This window comes from Cygnus atratus, chromosome 7 (assembly GCF_013377495.2).
Source record: "Cygnus atratus isolate AKBS03 ecotype Queensland, Australia chromosome 7, CAtr_DNAZoo_HiC_assembly, whole genome shotgun sequence".
NCBI classification, from domain to species: Eukaryota; Metazoa; Chordata; class Aves; order Anseriformes; family Anatidae; genus Cygnus; species Cygnus atratus.
In genome coordinates this window covers 12,305,423-12,327,201 of record NC_066368.1, presented here as the reverse complement: position 1 = coordinate 12,327,201, position 21,779 = coordinate 12,305,423, and the positions used below count along the sequence as shown (strand labels likewise).

General features: G+C 40.8%; 1 protein-coding gene across 1 annotated transcript in view; it reads left to right on the top strand.

Annotated features, from left to right (window-relative positions):
• The window catches only part of SORCS3 (sortilin related VPS10 domain containing receptor 3), a 279,845-nt gene that overhangs the window by 229,636 nt on the left and 28,430 nt on the right, over positions 1-21,779 (top strand). Inside the window, exons 16-18 of the mRNA XM_035547545.1 lie at positions 15,705-15,822; positions 17,330-17,463; positions 21,645-21,758. Coding sequence (XP_035403438.1) covers positions 15,705-15,822; positions 17,330-17,463; positions 21,645-21,758 — 366 coding nt within the window. The remainder of the gene's footprint in view (positions 1-15,704; positions 15,823-17,329; positions 17,464-21,644; positions 21,759-21,779) is intronic.

The window sequence follows — 21,779 nt, the reverse complement described above, 5'->3', positions numbered from 1 at the left end:
TTACATGGGAGCTTGGAGGCTCCTCGCCTTAGCTGCAAGAAAAGGACTGGGGGAAATCCTCTTCTGGTAAAGGGTCATTAGAGCTGGCTTTATTTATTTATTTATTTATTATTTGTTTGTTTGTTTTATTTTTTATTTTTTGCCATCTGTGCCAAGACAGATGAAGTGTCTTAGTGCTGTAGTCTTGGACAGCCAGAGGATCAGGAAGCTGTAGCTAACTCCTGTATAGGCCATTTATATCTTCTGTGCTGAACTGTCCTAGGAAGGCCAGGATGAGTAATTATGGAGCTACACCCTTAAGGGACTTGGAGTTTGTTTTCCAAACAGTGCACAACGCAGCAAGGCAGCACAAGGCAGCACAAATTTCCAAGGCAGCACAATGCAGCCTCCATGTTTGTGTCACAGATAATTGTTCAGATTCTTATTAGAGTAGACGTTGCATCAATTTTGGTAGAGGTGTTAGTTTTTCCTTTTGTCTAAAACCATGCCTTGGTGTCAGCTTTTTCTTCACGAAAGTGGAGTACTTGTTTGCATAGAAGAATATATCTGTGCGTCTGCTGCTTTGCAATCAGCAAATATTGCACCTGTTTTTTTCAAGAACAAAGTACAACAGTGTGATATACTTGTGAGCCTTTTCACAAGACTGCTGTGAACATCTTTTTGGGAATATACATACCAGTCCCTGACTAAAGATTAGAATCTGCATTCTGTCCACTCTACACATTTTTCTCCAAATGCAGCAATGATGTTTCACTTTCTGTGCTTGTTAAAATGGTGGTTTTCAATGACGTTCTTGGTGCAGTGCTGGATGTGTCACTTTCCAACCCCCAACATACACAGCAGGATCTGAACTCAAATCTGCACATCAGCACCTTCACTGAAATCAGTGAAGCTAATCAGTTTCAAGTAGCTATGGATTCAACCCGTTTACTTTATAAATCAGTGTAGTTTTATTTTGAAGCGTAAGATGTATTTTAAATCTAAGGTTACTCTTATTGTATTTCCATAGTCTTCTAATAGGGACTGTAGAATGAAGGTTATCTTGCTAAATCAGCTTTCTTGACAGCCAACTTGTTTTTTCCTTGAAATCTTTGCAGGCATTTTATTATTATTGTTATTATTATTAGTCGTCATTAGAAATTTTTAAAACTATTCCTAAGAGTCTGTAAAAGCTATAAAAAGAAATTTCACATGATATTTAAGGTAAATATTCAGAGAAATTCCCATCCACAGTGTTAAGGGAACTGAGTTAGGAAACAGCCCATTTATAAAGTGTGACTGAAAACCACTTCTATACACATCACTTAGGTATTTCTCACAATGAAAATTTTAGCTAACCGATATATAAGGGCAATGTAGGATCATACTGAGCTTGTGGTAGCTTTGTCTGAGAAGAGATTAATGCCTTTTTGTTGCTACTGGTCATCCTCTAAGCCGGAATAACATTTTGGTGGTTGGAATTCTGTAGAATTTGTGTTTGCGGGTAGAAATTGCAATGATTTCAAGAAGCTAATGGGAGCAGCACAATGGTTTGTGATCAGCATCCTCCAGCTGAGGATGGAGTAGTTGAGAACTCTTAAGGTAGAAGCAGGACATAGAAAGAGAGGGGCCAAGACTGCGCTAATATTTGAGTTAGGGAAAATTTCTGCCATTGATTTGCACCGAAGTGGTCTGTGTTCAACTACTACTGAAAAATAATGTCCTGAGAGGGATGTGTATTAAATAGTCATTATAGCCCGACTGTTATGACCATATTGCATTATTAACAATGTTATCATAATACTATTTTATTAAAATCAGTATATCAGTAGAATGACTGTTATTCCCAACTTTCATTTCATGGCACATCCTGTGAGTGGGCTGTCTGGGTTGTAGGAAGCTGCCACAGTTTTAGCACAGAATTTTCTATCACTTCATGGCTGTTAGGTGAGCAGTTGCAGTAATTGTACTGTAGGAGCATACTAGGCTTTGGGATCCTGTGCTTCATGTTGTATATATTTGTCTTAAAACAGTCCTAAAGAACTGAACAGTATGGTAAAATCTGCAGATTTGTGTGCATTATATGATTCTGAATATATAGTATAGTTTGGAGTAGTGGGATTTGGAATTGCTTTTAGTGGGGGAATTTACAAGATAGATTGCAGAGGTCTGTTGCAATCTGAATCGTTTTATGATTTTATTTTTCATTTTATATGGCTGTAAGGGTGCAAGAATGAATTTCTTTACAAACATAGCTGTGTGGGCTCCACCTCAGGATGTAGATTTGTGACACACGGGGAAGTACCGTGAGACTAAGTGAGCTGAGCTCCAAGCCTAACTTGGAATTACTGACTAAGCAAGGTGAATCTACTCTCCTTTCTTCATTCCTGGTTGATCATCTGTTCCTGTGGTTCCTTTCACAGTTATTTTGACACCCATCTTATCTGACAAGATGGTCAGTTCAGCTCCCTTAGTGTCACAGCACTTCAGCAGGTGTGTGCTAAAGTACATTGCAGTGTTTGGCACAACTGTACAAAACAAAGGGTCTTTTATGAAAATAACTCAAATGGATAAGGCTGAAGGATTTGGCACATTCTTAGGTGACCCAATGAGTGACTAGAAAGCACTAGTCTTTTTTAAATGTACAGTGTTCTAACTCCTGTGCTGCAGCCCTTGCTGGTGACTGGTACGTCTTTTAATGATTTTGTTTTCATGGGTTGGGTATAACATTTCTGTGTTGACAAGTCATAGGTGCAGGATGTTCCTTGCCTGAGGTAGTCCACGAGTGAAAAGGAATCCAGTTGTATTCCCCTTCTAGTGGATTGTAATATCCAAACAGAAACAGTATTTTCTCAATAGTTGCTAATCTATACCATTCAAATCAGAGACAAGATATTTTTGTGGGGCCGGAGAAGGTCTTTATGTTGTTCCAGCTCTTACTCGTAATTATTATCCCTGCCACTTCATCTACTGAGCTAAGCATCTCTATAAACCTATGTAAACAGAAATAACCTTTTTGCTTCATGGTCCTGCAAGGTTTTGCTATCATTCTAGTAGACTCATTATACATGTGTGTGTGCAGACACTCATATATGGATGGGGACCATTAAGTTAGTCTCTGCTGATCAATATATATTTATGTAGAGACACCCATGTGTGTGTATATAAATATGTGTTAATATGTACATATACTTAATGATCCATATATATATATATCTGTGTATGCATCATTGAGTATTAACATTTTCATTGAGAGGGTTTAATACAAACTGGTCTGCCAACATAGCTGTGACTGCTTCCCTTGGCTATGCATACATTAGAAAAAATTCTCGGTTGTAAATTAATAGGTTATGAGCCCTGGCCCTTTCCAACACCTTCTCATTTACATGGCCATACAGCTTTACCAGAGGTGAAGTGGGAGCACTTTTTTTTTTCCAGGAGGTCCGTATAATTACTGGCAACGCATCACTGGGTGGCAGAAGAGTGGGGCAGAATGACTAAGCAGTTATGAAACATTGGAGGTGAGCTGGAGGCCAGGAGACTCTTGAGGTGAGAAAGAGGTCATGAAGAGCACAGACAACACTGAATCAGGCCAGAGGTAACTCTAGCTCAGTTCCCTGATCCAACAGTGGCAAGCAGATGATGCTAAAAGTATTAAAAAAAAAAAAAAAAGTTTCCCTTTTACACTTTACTGATTTATAGAGATTTGTAAATAAGGGACTTTCTTGATCAGACATAGCATCCTATGCATAGTATCCTATGCCTGACTTTCATGATTTTATTCTATTTTTTTGATGATTTTTTCCCTAAATTCCTTTAAAAGTTTAACAGTTGCATCGTGGCCAGGAATTGCATGAGTTAACTCTTATTCTGAAGAACTGACTGATTTGTGGAAGACATCAGCAAAGTATGTAGAGGCATGAAGGCAATGCGGACAGATTCTGATTAGCACTCAGCCCAGGTGCAGCAGATTGAGTATGAGAAAGGGGCAGTAGCTTCCAGGTCCAAGCTCCCACTGAGTTCAAAATTACATGGGAGTCAAGAGTCATTTTCCTGTCACTTTCTGATAAGGTGATTATCATCTTTCCTCTTTAAGCAAAGTAACATTCATTGCCTTCCGCTCTAGTCTTGCTGTCACGTTTAAAAGCTGATATAGGAAAGAAAATTACAAGCTGACACAATGTCCTTGAATGATCCTGCCCCTTTGCTTAGGGGTAGGAAGTTGTGGATCTGCCACCTCTGTGTGGTTGTACTGAGGGAAGTAAGGTGAAAACAGAGACGTGGTAGAAAATAGTGCCTTTGCTGGGATGTGGGCATAGGAGGCGGGTTTCTCCTTGCTGGGCCAGGATTCACCCTCCAGAGTTGGCACCCTGTTAGAGCTGCCACCCCTGCTAGCAATCTCGGCAAATGAGAGAAGAGGTGAGTGGGTGGCAGAAACACCAAGACATCATTCTTTCTAGACGTAATTGAGGTTCTTCTCTAATATGCATAAAGAAAAAAACATAGACATGGCATTACTCAATTCCTGTGGCCCAGCAGAGGACTTGAGACTCCTATGCCATCAGTCAGGTCTCTTGTAGCTGCACTCTGCTTGAGAAAAAGGGAAAGAAACTGTTTGAAAAAAATCAAACTTTCTTCTGTAACCTTTTCTGTTGCTACTGAGCTGAGCAGGGGATTTGATTAAGAGGGAATCTGGAGGGAAGATTTCGTCGGAGATCTGTAGAAAGATAAATCCAACTTGCTGCTTCCAGTAGGAAGGGATTCCAGAAAGTATTACATGTGGGGGCTGTTGTGATGAAGGATGCTGAGCTCTATCCATATTTATCTTCCCTGCTTTTGGGAAGCAGGGCTTGAAAGCTGACTATCCAGCTTGTGCTTACTAGGGTCTACCAGAACAGTGTCTTTTTGAGAGATCAGAGGGAAGATTTCAAAACTTGGTTTATCCAAGTTGCCTAGGTACCCTGAGAAGATACCTAGAAAAGACTGGGAAGTTTAAACAGTTGTCTGCATTCTGGTCTTATCTTGTCTTTTTTCTTTTTTTCTCTTTTTTTTTTTTTTTCTTTTTATGAATATTGCAATAACTGTTTGTGGTGCAGCCGATTTTATTATTGGCTGTGAATTTTATTGCAAGACTCTGATGTGTCCTTGTGAGTTCATTGTACTATCCTCACTCATGTAGCTGTGCAAACTGCAGTGTGAAAACCTATATATGGACTCTTCAGAATAGGATCCATGAAATTAAAATGGCTCTGTGAAAATAATGACTGCACACAGAAAGAAAAGTAAAATTTAGAACTTGATCTGACAAGAAAAATTGCAAATATGGTTATTAAGTTAGGAAACAAAAATGATTGAGAGGATATTGGCATTTGCTATAGTGAGCTGCACTCCTGGATCATCTAATCTAATTTCAAAACCATCTGGAAGTGATGAATAGCTGTGACTTTGCGAGAAAATGATCAATCTGCTAATGTCATCAAGTGACTTTACAATGGACAAGAAAACGTGTGTTATAGGAATTCCCATTTTATCCCAGCAGATGATCAGTTTATACCCTGAAGAAAGACAGTTGATTACCCATATCATTATCTTCGTTTGCAAGACTTAAAAACGTTATTAACGATCACAGATTAATCAGTGTCACTTCCTTCTCCCATCTCCCTCCCTGCCAAAGGAGTACTATATTCATTAGCCTTTGGACTGCTGCACGAATTCACCTGAGCAGCTCACAGAGGCACAGCATTGATTATGCTGCTGATACTTTCAGTGTGAGCTGAGGTCTTTCTGTGACACTTGAGTAGACAAATCAGGTGATGAGAACATCTGCTTAGAGTAATCTTTCTCAGACAGCATCATGTGATTTATTGGGCCTTTGGAAAAGGATGGCTGTGACCTGAGATCAGTTCCCAGCAGTCGCATGGTGTACTCAGGAGATTCCTGGCAGAAGCCGTAACACACAGAGGAGGCACTGGGCTCTGGGCATGTTTTGTGTAGCGGTGGCTTCCTAGGGCAGACATTACTCTCGTTGGAGTCAAATACTGTTTCTGGACAGGAGATCAAACATTTGCTAAAGAAATTGTTATCTTTAGTTCTATTGTGTAGATAGGGAAATAGAGGCAGAACAAGGGATGTGCCTGTCATCAGTCACCCCGCAGGCCATGGGAGAGCTTGACATTAAACCAGGTTTCCCAAGTCCCAGGTGAGTACCTTACAGACTTCTTCCATTCTTTAGGAAGGAGATTGCTGAAGAAATAAAAAGGGGGCTAAACCTTGTCTGTAATGCTCAGACAAGGTGGATGGAAAGGTAGGGATGTGCAGGGAGGAGGACTAGAAAAAGGTCTGATGTCTGGAAACTCCTCTGGGCTCTTTTGTTTCAAAGTTAATATGTAAAAGTCCTGCCAGAAGGAGAGAGAATGAGCAGATCATGATAGATGATTTCTTTTCCCTAAGTAAAAGGACAAGGGTTGCCTGATGACAGTGCAATCCAGACATCCTCATCTAGAGGCTAATGTACTTTGTTTCTTGCGCTTTTAAATGAGGACAGATGGATTATAGCTCCTGTACTGTCCTCCTGCCAGCAGCTGGGGTGTGCTGTACCGACTGCTCATGCTAATACTGGGTTGCACAGCCAGGGGTGGGGTGCTGTGCATACACTCATTCCTCAGACTTGTTCACTTTTGTGTTAGGGAAAGCCGTGACATATTCTGATTACCTGATTTTATCTTGTGTGGCTTGACAAAGCGTGTGGCCTCTGCACCTTTTCTGTTCAGCCTGGCCCTGATCCTGCGTGGGGCAGAGGGTGGTATGGCTCTTCAGCTTCTCTGGGAGCTGGGAGGACTCAACCCTGGCTTGACTGCAGAGTTTAACAGATTTTCCACTGTTTGGCTACAGTGAGTGGTAGAAAGCATCTTCCCAGAGCAGCACTACTGTACTTAGAAGCATTTCACATCATTCAGGTGGTGCTACAAGCCTCTGCTCCCAAGGAGAGCCTTACCTCGTATGCTCACTGTACGTGATTTCCCTGTTTAGTGATCCCTTTGACCCAAACCTGTGAAATTTCCCCCACTAAAACTGATCAACCACCTTCTTACACCATCACACAGCTATGTGCAGCTCACATCCCCTTCCAAATCTTTGTGTTCTGCTCTCTGATAACCTATGCCAGGCAAAGTCTGTCACCCTGAACTGCCACAGACAGTACCTGTTGCATGTGTTTGGGTCTTGCATGTTCCATGCGATGTTGCCCACATTTGTGTTGGACATCTCTTGTTGAAAATCTACTGTTTCATAGGATAACTGATTGAAATGACTGGACATGTTGTGTTATCCATCTTCTCACAAAGGGGCAACACCTGCCTCTGTTGGGACCACAGACCTGTTAGGAAATGCTCGGATTGCTGATAGTTGCCAGTATCTTTTCTAGAAGACTGAGGCAGCATCTTCAGGTTTCAAAACTGTCAGAAATTGGTTGCCTTTCGTAAGTACTTCGAAGAAGAGAGAGAACACTACATGAAAAAACAGCATTAAAAATTAACGTGCTTTCCTACTGCCCTTCCCAGGTGTCTTACACTCCCTTTCATGTTGCTGGGATTTCTTTTGAAGCAATTGTCATGTAAAGTGGTTTGGGAACACTGGCAATAATTTTTTAGGAGACCAGATTTCAAAAGATTTGTTTTGTCATTCAGTAAGCTCTTATTTTGATAGCACTTTGTATTAGAAAATAAAAATAATAAAAAAAAAAACTCTCCCCAACCATTGCCTTGCGCGGTTAATGGAGAAATCGAGCCCAAGCAGTAGGCCTGCTTCATAATTATATGTTCTGCAGATTACTTGCTAATTGCACTTGGCATTACTTCCTAACTGTTGTACCATGTCATTTGTAGTGGTTTTCCTCTTGTGCTTTGAAGGAAGTGCCTATTGGGCTGATGAATAATCCCAGGACTGTTTTCCAAAGCTGAGAGAAAAAGGTCTACCGTGATTGCACTGCAGGATTTTTATTGCAGGATTTTTTTTTTTCTTTGTATTCATAGAAACTCTTCCCCTGTACCATCTCCCCTCTCCCTCCTGACCTGGAACCTGGCAGTGGCACGGCTTTCCACGAGCAGTTCAACATGGATTGCTCGTCAGTGAATCTGGCCAACATTTTTGATTTTCTACTCTATGGAAAATCTGCATGTCATGACATTCAATTTCAATTGGATGTGGGAATAAACCATTTCCTTCAAATTTCATCTGTGTGAGCAATTCTATGAAAACTGACCTGTTATCTTGGGAAACAGAGCAGAGACCAGAATTTTCTTAAATTTGTTTCCAAATTTGTCACCATGGGAGCTGCTGTCTGCTTTTAATATATTACTGGTGTTTTAAGTGCTGATAGTTTTCCCCCTCTGATTAGCAGCAGTAAAACAGAGCCTTATATCTGAGATGATCCATAGAAGTTGCACTAATTTGCATCAGCTGAAAATCTAGATCCAGATTTTATTGGGAAGAAGAGTATTCTTTTGTTTATAGAAAGTTTGCTACTTTTCTTGTTCTTTTCCCATTCACAGACAGAAGTACAGCAGCCCTGAATCATCACCCAGCTGCCCTACGGCTGCTATTCCTAGTTAACAGGTCAGCCAAAAGCAACTGAATTAAATGCTCCAAAGTGGCTCTTAAAGACTATTTATTGTTTAGGAAAAAAGTCAGAGAGTGTTTTTTGTTGGCAATTGTCTGCCTTTCCAGTGTCATATTTCATCTTTTATGTTTCCTTCATTTCCAGTCTCTTGCTCCCTGCATCATCTTGCCAGTCATGAGACAGGATAACTCTGGCTCCTCTTCCACTCTCCCTAATTGCTGATCTGTGTGTCTCTCAATTAGATTCTGCTTCCTTGTCTCAGTCCCTTTCCATCCAATTTCCATGTAACTAGTGACCTCTTTTAACGCTAATTCCATCTAAACCTTAATAAAAACAATCAGGAGGTTACACAGCCCATTTGGTTTTCTCTAAAGTCATGATTGATGTTTAATTCATGGAGAAATGGCTCATCTCTTACTCCCCATTCATAAAACCTAACCCCACCAGCACAATTTGCAATTGTTCTGTTGCTGCTTGTGTGTTTTCAGCCCTAACAGCTCAGCCTGCACACAGGAGCTAGTCTTGCTTTACTGCTACTTTCTTACAGATGGCTTCAGATCCAGATTTCATAATGGGCTCTTTTTTTTGTGGCTATGTGAAATTCTCAGCATTTTCTTTTATTGCCTCAAAACCTGTAACTGTCAACAAGTGACGGAGGTACCTTTATGTACCGTGTCCTTCTGTAAGTGCGTGCACTGAGCCAGGCTCTCTAGCATGGTCTCACCACTGTCCCACATAATGTAGGGCCAGGGTAGCCTGACTAATGGGGACAAAAATCCAAACCAAGCAGTCATGATTTTGGTTTCCCCTGGTTTCCCTGAACTTCATTCCCTGAGGGGAACTGGAAAAAAAAAAGGTTTCCCTGCCAGGAGGTTGTTCTTCCAGCTTGTACTTACCAGCACTTTGTGGGTCCTTCCATTAAATTACTGCTCCTGTCGTTACCCCTTAGAGGCACAGATGTAAATAAAGAAGAATTTTCAGTGGAAGCAGAGGGCAACCTTGCTTTGCTTTCTCTCTCTCTCTCTCCATTCCTGTGACAAAAGCACGGTTTCTGGTCAGCTGAAACATTACTGTTCTGGGTGATTTTACTAGTTTCTTTTGCTTGCTCGGACACTTCCTTTGCAAGCATTTTGCTTTCACAATAAAAAAAAAAAAAGCAACAAGATTGCTTTCAGGTTTTCCTAAAATAAGCAGTCTACTTGTGATGACACTGCAATTATATTTTCCTTCAGTATTATTAACTAAAGCATATATTTGGCTTGCTCTCCATCTAGTTTTCTGTTGTCTATCTCCTTGTATGGTTAATCTATAGATTAAGATGCTATCTATTAAGTGTATTTTTTGCTTTCATTTCAATTTTAGATATTCAAACATAGACTGTCTATTCTGTAGGGCCTAACCCTGTTAAAACCTGACTTCAGAGGTCCCCAGGGTACTTTGTGGGTAGCAAAATGAGATACCTTTTAATCCTCCTTACCTTGCTGATGTCCAGTGAAGGAAAAATGCTTCACAAAGGAGTATATATTTGATGTTTTTTGTAGTGAAGATGACCTTAGCATTTGCTTCCATCCTTTGTATCTTCAGTCATCTCACTGATGGGCACAGCTGAGAACAGAAGGCATTACCAGTCTTGACAGTTATCTCCCATTACAAGCATGAAGTCCTTCCTCTATATCCAGACCAGCTGAATACAGACAGCTTTAATGCATGCTTGCTTCATATCATGTCCTGACAGTTTACTATGGAAATAATAGAAAGCAACTTGATTTAGCCATGGGAAGACATTTCTATTTCCGTGCTTGGGCAGCTTGTCTGAAACTACCAACAGGGATGGATCCAGATGGATACAGCTGATGCTTTTCCTGTGAGCAATGCAGGAACTATGCTTGAAGATCCATTTCTCATACCTAGGCAAGGACAAGGATTGCCGCTATGGCCTAGAGGTGGATGTGGTGTTGTCTTGTCACCCTCAAATCATCCAAGGTTTCCGGTAGACCTGTCAGGAATGGGCAATATTGAATGGCATAAAAAGCACAGCTATCACCAATGCAGGGAATGATAAGGCAAAAACAATGCAATCCATCAAGAGCATACTGTGTGAGTGTAAAAAAGCCTTTTAAACAGTTTCAGTACAAGGTTATCCAGTCAGTATATACCACATTTGTAAGTTATTGTGTATTTAAAAAATTAATGAAAGATATAATTATAGCAGTGTTACCAATGACCTTTTCCAAAATGACTCCATCATGAATCTGTAAGCATTTCAGAATTGTTTTCTGGGTTCCTAGTAATTTTGCTGCAAATTAATGACATCAAGCCCTGGCAATAAAAGCCTTGCTTTTTTTTTTCCTCAAAAGAAGAGATTGAGAAGCATTTTTTCGTTTCCTAGCAATGGTTTCACTGTGAGTGGTGCATAGAGCCAGTTGAGAAGGTGCTGTCCTATTAGCTAAGATTTTATGTGGTGTTTTAACTGCCTACTCTGAGGGACAAAACAAAATCTATCCTGTCTAAAGCCAGTAAATTGCCATTCCATGGCTTAGTTCGGAGAACCGTTGTTAAATTGAGCTTATTCAAAACCAAACCAAAATAAAAAAAACACATGACTGTCTAAATGCCATGTGGGCTCTTGTATTTATTGCTTCTCAAGGACTTCCAGATCAGACTGCTACAAATGGAAAAATCAGAACATTCTCTTCATTTTGACTTCCCAGAGTAGGACCTTGAACAACCAGCTCCCTTCTTTTGTCTTCTACCCCTGTAATGAGCAATTAAGAGCTCTCAGTTAGACCATGGTAGACAAGGTTATTGAGGCAAAATTCATAGTACATTGTGTCCCCTTTTCCTCTGTATCATCTTGATAGTTTAGCTCTATTTAGGAAAAAAAAAAAAGTTGCTAATTTAGTGAACAAAGTAAGTAAATGGGAAACAAAGATACATAGGAATTGGATAAAATAAATGAGATTGTATCGTCAAAGCTATGTGAAGCCTTGCCAGTTGGGACAGAAAAATAAATTCCTGGCAGCCCTTTTTCATTCTCTCTCCTGGGGTCTTGTTTTGTTTCTAAGAGAGGCTCAAAACTGAGAAAAATCATGTTGGACTGCTGAGGTAATGAGTACACAAGATTTTTCTGTCCTCGGCTAACAAGAAGCGGTTATCTCCTGTATGCTGTCTTCTGTCTTGCCATTCACAGCCCTTCCACAGATCAGCTGTGCAGGATACAGAAATCCAGATGTACCTACCGAAAGCACTTAATGCTGAGCACTTCTTGAGAGATGAACACCAGCAATATAAATGTTTGAGCTCTCTGCCTACCTTTCTCGGTTGGGCCTGGCAGCCCTAGAACAGAGATGGTAGAGGTGGACATGTGGATGCACCTTGGTCGCTGTGGGAAAATATCCAGTGAGGTAGTTCACAAAACTGATGAAAGTAGACTTCAACTGCAACACCTGATTTTGCACATCAAGGTTTGTTCATGTGATGGTTTGTTTAGCCTAGTTCTAATTCCAAAAAAGATGAGGGTTTTCATCACTTCCCAGGGTAATCTGTTTGAGAGTTTGGAGCTGTTTGGAGGCCAGAGCACAGCACTCCTCTCCATTTCTTTCGTTTGCTTACTCTCGTAGAAGTTTCAAACCCACTACAGAGTCATCTTAAAACGTAATGTAATCTTCGTTGTGTGGGCTGATCTCTCCATCTGAAAAGTACCACCGGCAGCTGGGCTGCGTTCATTATTAGTGAGCAGTGCTGACAAGGTGCAGTTGCTTGCTAGCTGCTGCGTATACGTAGCTCTCGTCTCTGAAGGCTGCACTGCAATGCTTGATCAGGCTCAAGAAGCTTTTTATTACTGAGGGGGGAAGTTGCCATTTTAGGAATGAGGTGACCCAGAACCATCTCTGCAGCACAGAGGAAAACATTCCTCTCTGTTCACACTCCTCTAATTACATTTAGTGTAGTATTGTTTCATCTAAATTATAGCAATTATATACAAAGATCTTCTTTGAAATCATTTAATTAAAGAGTAGCTAATGCTCTGTGCTTTTGGAATGTTAATATATTGCCTTCCACTTAGGAAACCTCGTTTTTTCCATTAATTATCATAGAAGAATTTCAATGGCAGAGGATTTTTAGCTTGTTCTAATAGATTTAAAAAGCAAGTGATTTTGGTAGCTTGATTTTTGTAGCACAAAGAAGCTTTTTACTCTTTTTCTGGACAGTAAGCTAAGGTTCAGTCTGAGAAATAACGTTTTCCTTGAGATGCTGATGAAGTGTTGGGTTTCTCCAGCCCCGTTATCTTCCGAGTTCAGGCAAGTGTTTGTGTTTGATTATGTTCTCCCCTCCTCTTGCTAGATTTTCTGTGTAATACACAGGCAGGTCAAATCCTGAACGGGCATAAATCTGCTGGACTAAATGATTTCTGCCTGCTGAGTTGCTGCCTTGCAGGAGTGACATTTCAGTCATGCTTCAAATCCAAGACAAACAAGATTCATTGGAGAGCTGCCCAGTAGTGCAATAATGCCGTGACCAGATGAGCATCCTGTAAGACCATGTACTGAAAGCAGTTGTGGCATAAGAGCCGGTGGGATTTAGCCAGTGCCAAGGCAGAACTGGGAGCCAGGCTGGAGTTAGAACTCCTACTGGAGCGTGGTTTCTGGGACCTCCTGCATCCCCCCTCTGTTTCCCATTCTTTCCTTCTCACAAGTGCCCTGGCACCTGATATTGCTGTGGTTTCTTTGCTTTGATTTTGGTTCACAATGTGCCTTTTGTGTTGAGGAATGGGTTTTGCAGTTTCTTCTGTAGCCTTTTCTGGATGTGGTGTTGCTTCTTATCACTGGTACCCTACACCTAGGACTACAGTAAGAAATGTTCTCCAGACCAGAGCCAGGAACAATCTACCTAATAAATCCATTCCTACAGACAAGTCCTTCCCACCTACCCATTTCTAACCTGTGTACACATCTGTCACTGCTTTTTCTTGTTTTGTGTCCTTCCCCTTGTCAGCTCCTTAGAACTTGTCTCCATGAGGCAGAACTTGAATGTAGAAAGATGTCCACAGCAAACCCACAACCCCACTTTCTCCTGATACCCGCAAGCTGAGACAATTTTCATGAAAAACAGCCCAAGGCAGATGAATTTTGGCGCAGGCTATAGTGTACGAGAGGAGTAGTTTGAGCAGTGAGGGGAGAGCAAAGCCAGCGACACTGAGTGATTACTGTGTAAATTAAGGTGAGCTGGAGTAATGCTGGGGCACAGTAGGGTCTGGATTGCAGTCGGGAAACTCAATAGAATTTCTGTATTTTATTTCATTTTCATAGGGATATTTGCAAATCATCTCTCTCCCCTCTCTTTTAGTCTGGAATAATTTAAAACAAAAACTTTAATCTCATAAGTTGCTTGGTTGAAATGTAAGTTAGTGAAAGATTTGGTGTAATGAAAAAAAACACTCTTTTTCTGCTCTGTAAATTTTGCCGTAATGGTGATACAATGATATTGCTGTATGACTGTCAGAAAAGATTTGGGTTTCAGTACATAGAGAATTTTGAAATCTGGAACTTGTATTTTGAATGAGTTTTTAGGTTCTTTTATAGATTCATTTAAGGTGACCAAGAATTTTTGTTACAGTGACAAATCAACTTGATTGTTGTGTTCTGTTGCTTTTGTTGTTTATGTGAACTGAGGTGTTTCCCATGCTGATGAGAAGCTGTAGTGTTGTACATGGCTTTTAAAGTCTGGTCACCCGTGTCCCTGCCCTAATCTCCTCCTATTACACACCTCTTTAGAAATTCAGCTGCAGTTGATTGAAAAGCTTCTCTGCTGAGAAAATCATGGCTGGCCACGGGAATAGGGGGCTGTTACTTGATCAAAAAATGAGCACCCTGTAACACACATGCAGTGTTTCTGCATGGGTGGAATTTTTTGCTTAGGTACCTGGTGTTATTTCTTAATTAAATCATGAATTTGCTATGTTTTTTATTTTATTTTATTTTATTTTTTTTGTCCATGGCATGAGCTTTCTACATATAGATTCCCTTAGTATTTGTGGTAATCTGTATCACCAGTGCTTTTTGTTGTTGTGGTCCTTCTCTTCCAGACACTTAAGCATATAGCTTTCCCTACACTTGAAGGAGGGCTCTATAGTTGGGAAGGCAATTAGAGAGACCTGTGTTCAACAAACAACTCTGCTGCTGATGGTGCTGCAGGTCCGAGCTTGGGCAGAAGCCTCTGGTGCTATTTAATTTTTACATGATCTCTTTCATGATCCCATTTGTAACAGATCTGTGCCTCGGTTGTAAATTACAGTCTGAGCCTTTCCCCCACCGTTTCTGAGTGCTGACCCTTCAGCTCCAATTGCTCCTGCATACAGCTTTACTCAGTATGAGCCTTGTGTTCTTCTGGAGTTGCATGGGAAAATGTGCCATTTTCACCCTGAAAATCAACTTAGTACTTAGCTAGGTGAACCATGGACTGTGATCAGTGACTGATGATGATGTGCGATCTGCTCAAAATAATTAAGAAAAACCTCTGCTGATAACCTTACAGTGGTGACAGTATAATTTCATTCCTACTGGCTGCAGCCAGCTTTTACTAGTTAGAAGGGAGGCTGCCACCTTTGCAAGTTGCTTGCCTATGATCCGTATCCCAAATATGTTATTTCAGGTGCTTCTCTTACAATTCATAAGTAGTAAATTTGTGCAACCAGAAAGTTCAGTAGTACAGAAATTGAGTAAGCTAAGAAAAGCTTGATTTTGAGACACCCTAAACATATATTCATCAGAGTAGCTCCCTTGGCATTAGATACATTACTTTCTAGAGTGGTTTTTTATTGTTCTGAGTGATACCTAGATATTTGCGTTACACTCATGACCCATTGTGCTAAGTACAGAAGACTTGGAAGACCTTCCGACACAAGCTGCACAGGAATCAGGAAAGGGCTAAATAATTCTAGGATGTAACAGGATCAGGAAAGTGTTATACATGACTGAATAACATTTTCTGACATTAAGCTGCATGGCAGTGTATTGGTTTCTGCAGCTGAGATTCATGAGAAATGATTTGCTTAATGGAAGCGTATCCCTGTCTGACTCTGGTTCCTTCTTTCCTTTCTCGTGTACAGAGTTTTTGGACACTTCAGTCTCCGTTCTGAATGGCAGCTGGTCAAAGTGGACTACAAGTCTATTTTCAGCCGGAGGTGTAACAAAGATGACTACCAAACCTGGCATTTGCACAATCAGGTACTTGGACTGTGTAGGGAGGGGATGAGGGGGACTCCTTTTCAGATATTCTGTAATGCCAGGTAAGAATACACTTGTTATTTTTGCATCCATCAAGCCACCATTCTAACCTGTTGATGCTTTATTTCCCCTGAAGCATATGCATGAATAAATATGGGGCCAGTCTTCTCCAGGCAAGTTAGGAAGATTGTTAACTTCTCTTTGTGTGAAAATATTCCATTTTAACAGCTGGATCTTTTCGCCCTCAATGCTCAGGGCAATGTAAAACCTCACCTTGTGATTGAATTGTAGGAGGCATTGAACTCTTTGTGGCTCTGTCAGTGACTCAGGAAAATAATTTTATTTCACTTTGCCTCTATTTCCCATACTCAGAAATGAAAATAAAAACATTTATTCATCCTTCAGGTACTGCAGGTGTCTGTAAAACTCTGGGGAGTCCTTCAATAGAAGACACCAGAGAAGACCAAATTATTTCATTTTATTCAAGGATACACGCTTTCTTTTTCATACATTCTGGCTTATTTTCACAGTGGATATATTTAGGTCCTGAAGCCACTAGAACTGAGGGAGCTCAGTACTCTCTGAAGATTACTTATGGGTTACTGGCCACCAGTATGATGTCCCACTCCCTGCAGGGGAACTGAACTGTAGCCAGAACTATTGGCACTGTGATTTACCTGAATAAATCCATGAATTAGAAATGAGCATTAATTAGGCAAGGATGTATCAGATGACTAAAATCATAGAAGAGAATAAATGAAAGTAATTTAAATGAAAGAAAAGGGAAGACGTGTGTAACCAGGCAGCCATCTTGGGAATTGCTATTAATGGAAAAGAAGTATTTCAATTAGGACTTGTCTTCTTTTCTTATTTTTATGCAGACAAATTATTTCTGGCTCAAAGAAAATTCTGTTTATAACAACTCACCAAAATGTCAAACATTTATTTTATATTAGCTACTCCTAGTAACACTCTTGAAAACCTTTGTGTGCAAAAAAAGCCAGACATAACATGCCATCAAAATTATTTGAGGTCCATAACAAAGCCAGGTCTATCAGGAAAAGGAAAGGGTAATTTGTGCCTACCCCGGGCTTTAGACTTGGGCAGTTTTTCCTGCAGTTGATGTTGTCTGATGTGGAAGAAACCTTGGGGTATGTCCCCATTGCCTTTTCAGGATAATTCATAGGACTAGAGACACTGACAGATGCCTTCTGAAATATGATGTAACCAGGTGCTGGCAATGACTTGGGTACCCAGCCATTTTGGGCACATTGTGGCTAGCATCCCAACTCGGTGCTGAACGCAGTGCACTCATGGGTCCTCCCAAAATGCCTTTGAGTCTGCAAAGCCACAGAAGGGGACTAGACTCTTAGCTCCCAACTTTCCATGTGGTAATTGTATGCTTTCATTGTCTTTTGCGTCTTTTGACAAAATGCATGGTTTAGGGCCTGGATGCCACTACAGCTCTCTGATTTTCTTTCTCTTCTTTCTTCTTTGACTGTCAAAGGGGGAACCTTGTGTCATGGGAGAGAGGAAGATCTATAAAAAACGCAAGCCCGGAGCCCAGTGTTCCCTAGGTCGGGACTATTCCCGAACAGTGGTATCTGAACCGTGTGTCTGTGGTCAAGGAGACTTTGAGTGGTGAGTATGTGACTCTGGTAAATTTTGCAGGGCTTTTTTTTGTAGCATTGGCAGTGGTTGAGCTACTGCCTTGGACAAAAAAAAAAAGTGTGGGGAAACCGGGTCTTACGCAGCTTCATGGTTGTGAGTGTACCGTATAGCACAACTGTGATCCTCATACCTGTAATGTGAGGGAGGTGTCCATGTCGTTTGCAGGGGAGGCTTGAAATCCAAGCCTGGAATTCAAAAGTAAAAAAATGCAAGTATTGATTGACATTTTAATGTCCATCATTTTTGAAGAGTGACAGCTAGGACTTTTCTCTTTGGTCCAAAGCATGTCCTTTACAGGAGAAAAAGGGAATTTCTCTGTCCTCACTTCAAAGGTCACTGAATACCTAGGGAGCATACTAGCAAAACATACACTTTTTAGATTATTATTCCTTTGAATTCCAGGGAACCATTTACTGCTTTTTCTCGGTGTTTTATTGAGAAATCTCTGACAATGATTCTTTAACATGTCTGTGCAGCCCACCCTTGTCAGATGTAGCCACTTGCTTTGCATAAATATTGGTGTTTCCAACTTCATTGGCCATAATTTCTAAACTGCTTTAAGGTCATTTTGAAAGCAGTTTAAAAATAAAAATGGAGAAAGAATGAACCACTGTTTGATATTTCTTGTACTCTCAGGGGCAGGAGTTAGGGGAATGCATAACAGCCCAGGATCTCTGAAAAAGGAGTTCCTATGGGGAACCCATGATAGACAATACTTCAAAGATTTAAGACTGTCAGTAGCTGTGATGTTTGAGCCTGAATGATCAGGATGACGTTTAAATGAGGTTGAAAATACCCTGAGAAAAGATCAGCTGAGAAAACTGGTTTTCATTTTTATAGGAGGTTATCAGGATCAGTGACTGATGCAGTATCAGTGTGATTCATGAAAACTTCACTTGCCTTTGAATCCTGCATTAAGAGTTGTGAAGCATGAGATCTGCACACTTATTTGGATCCAGACTAGCCAAGACTCATGGGTCTTTTCAGATCATGGACACGCTGATATACTGCAAAAATGAATAAAAATATAGACCAAAGTGTTTTCTTAAATATTGGAGTACTTCGGCTCTACAGGATGTTTAGGGATATAGAGCAGAGATTTTCATCTTATCTGGATGGATGCTTAATTTATTCCTAATGCCAAAATTACATCTGGGATTCCTGAGCTTGACTCGGGAGATCTTTCCCCTTTGTTCTCATCATGGGAACTTGCAGGATGAACAAAGTATTTTGCCCTGCAATGTCTGCCCTTGGCATTGGCATATGCCTCTGAGCTGCGCCAAGAACTGATCTCCAGAGATGCTTGTGTCTTTGCTCTTTTTTTTTTTTTTTCCCCGGCTTTGTGCCTCACCAGCTTTATAATTTCACAGTGAAGCTTGTCTTTTCTAAGCTGTAAGTGGAAAACTGCACTAGCTAAATTGGCCTTAAGTGCTGTTCTGCCTTGAAAAGGGTTTGCATCAGAATGCACCTTTTCATTTAATTGACCTGCTCCTTGCATATGTACAGTATCATTTTCGCTTAAGTTTCCCAGTAACATGAGAGAATATTGCTGTTAACCTTGTCAGTCCTGCAGAGGAAATGCAGTTAGAGGACAGCAAGCTGGCTTTTGTTTCAGATTCTGCACTGCCAATGGAATCGTTAACTGGCTTCCAATTGTAGAATTGTTACAGCTGGTAATGGAAAATCAGAAGAACCAGCTTCAATTTAAGGGTGAGATTTGATGCTAGTCTGCAGGGCTAATTGGAAGAAGGTAGTTTGAAAAAAAAAAAGAAAAAAAAGGAGTAGTGCTGTAAATGGAGTGCTAAGCTTCAGTTATCTTAAAGGTGATTTTCAAAAAGGAAGAAAGGTGGACTCATGGGCTCTGACTTCTGACTTCTAAAGGACGAGGCAGTTCTTTAGACCATGGCAAGATGCACATTATTCTAGGATATGATTCATCTGCCTTCTTTTGGATGTCCGCATGAGAATGGGAGATGCTGAAAAACACATTTTTGCTGACTAGGAGAAGGCTCTAGAAAGTGAGCTTATGAAGATATGTCCCCAGTGTACGTATCTATAGTTGGAGAGACAGCTCCTATTCTTTCAGTTGGTGCTTTTGAAAAGGAAAGATGTCCACTCAGGCTTTTCTGGCAGGATTCTGGCCTGCCTCTGGTGCGTGAACTGAGCATGTCCCATGGAGATTCAGAGAAAGGAGGAAGGTTGGCAGCTGGGGTTGTGTGTGTACCCTGAACAGCAGGTCCCAAAACATTGCCTCCACACTTCTCCAGTAAGTAGGTTGGGAGGTTTGTTCTGGTCACAGAGCATCCCACCCTACTACGTTTGATTGCACCTGTCTTTTGAGAGCTGCGCCGACAGAACAAATGTCTGTGGGAGCTCTACAGAGCAAGCTGTGACAACTGTGCTCCCTCTCCTTTGGTCACAGAGCCCTTGTTGCAGTGATACCAGTTTCCTGCTGTTAGATATAAGGCTGATATGAATTTCAGGGGCATAAAACATAATCCAGGACCCCAATTCGACAACTGTTCACAAGTTAAGATTGAGGTGATTCTGGAAACCCTCAGTCATTTTAAATAGAAAATCTTGGTCTTTTTTTTTGTTTTTTTTTGGGACAGAGAATGGCAGAAGGAACTCAGAAGTGTTATTAAAATGCTCACCGATCTTTATTTTCCTTCCCCTTGCTTCCTTATTTACTCTGTCAAGATAGTTTTTCTGAGAAAGACAGCACAGCAGCTGGACTTGATTATTTCCTTAACTTATGCAAACCCTGGGGCTTATGAGAAGGAAGGTGGGCAGCATGTGAGGTTTTAATATACATTTACCAGAAGTTAATGAACAAGCACAGAACCTTGAGGGCATACAGCAATGTTGTCTTTAATTTTATTAAATATTTATGCAGCTCTTTTCTTCTTTAGGGCAAAGTACAGCTCTCCTGAATATTTTTAATTACCAAGTCACTGCCAGGCATTTTTGACTGTGCAGGTCGGACCCACTGAGAATGATTAAATTGAATGTTGAGGGAAAGAGCATTAGGGAATCTCTGAACCTTTTAAAGTAGCTTGCAGATTTTTTGCCCTCCAAAAAAAGAAAGTAGCAGCTGGGGTCACTGGGGACATAGCACAATTTTGTCTTACCAAAGGTCTTCCTGGAGACTTTCTTGCCGGCAATTCAGACACCGAATAGGTGAAAAGATAAAGCTCAGAGTGTCCTAAAGGGCAGAGAGTGTTTTCAAGGCAGTGGCTACCGCAGTATCTCTGTTTACACAAAGGTTTAATTTGTTGGCATTTTTAACCTGCTTTGGGCAACAATCCAGATTCCCTTTTTATTTGCCCCTTGAATCTATCCTGCCAATAAGGGATATACATACAAACCTGAGTGAGAGCCTGTTAAAACTTTTGGAAAGCTTTGAATTAATCCTATTGCTTCATCATAATATTGGCATGCAAAGGCATCTATAAAAAAAAAAGTCTGAGATACAATTATGTGTGTTTTCACTCTCTGGTGCTCTAAAGAAGCATCGGTACTCTGGATTACCTTCCGTGTTTGACATAATATCATGTAATCCTTAGTTTACCAAATTGGCAGTAATTTTTAATTTAGTGGTGGGAAAAAGAACAAAACAAAACTGTGTCTTTCTTTCAGGCCAATCATAGCTTGGTCAAAGAGCAGGGAGGCCATTAACATACATGTCTGTGTACACACACAAGCTAGTTGTTCAGGAAGTGTTCCTACTGTTTTACGTTCCTAAGTGCTTCCTTGTGGAAAAAGTGTCATTAGATCTTGGAATTAGTCTAGATTATTCTGAAAGCAACGACTGCAAAAAGCAAGCAAAGCAAAAGAATGAAAAGAAATTAACAATATAATTTTCTTTCTGAATTTCTGCCCGTGTTTTGTTACCAAATGAAACGCAAGTCCTCCAGTGCTCTGTAAGACTGGAAATTCTGGTGCTGTCAGGTCTCTCACACCTTCTGTGAACTGTTCATGCACCTCAAACTAATCAAGCACTTTGTCTCTGAATGAGCCTAATCCACAAGGTCATGCCATCTAGAAGAGAGCCACCAACACATGTACTGGGGAATAAAAACATCACCGAAAAGTGAGCTAAATCCAATGAATGGGTACACGTGTGCACTCATGACTTATTGTTTCCATAGTGACTATGGCTATGAGAGGCACAGCAACAATCAGTGTGTCCCAGCCTTCTGGTTCAGCCCATCTTCCCTGTCCAAGGATTGCAGTATTGGTCAAAGCTACTTGAACAGCACTGGGTAAGCGAACCTTTCCAACTG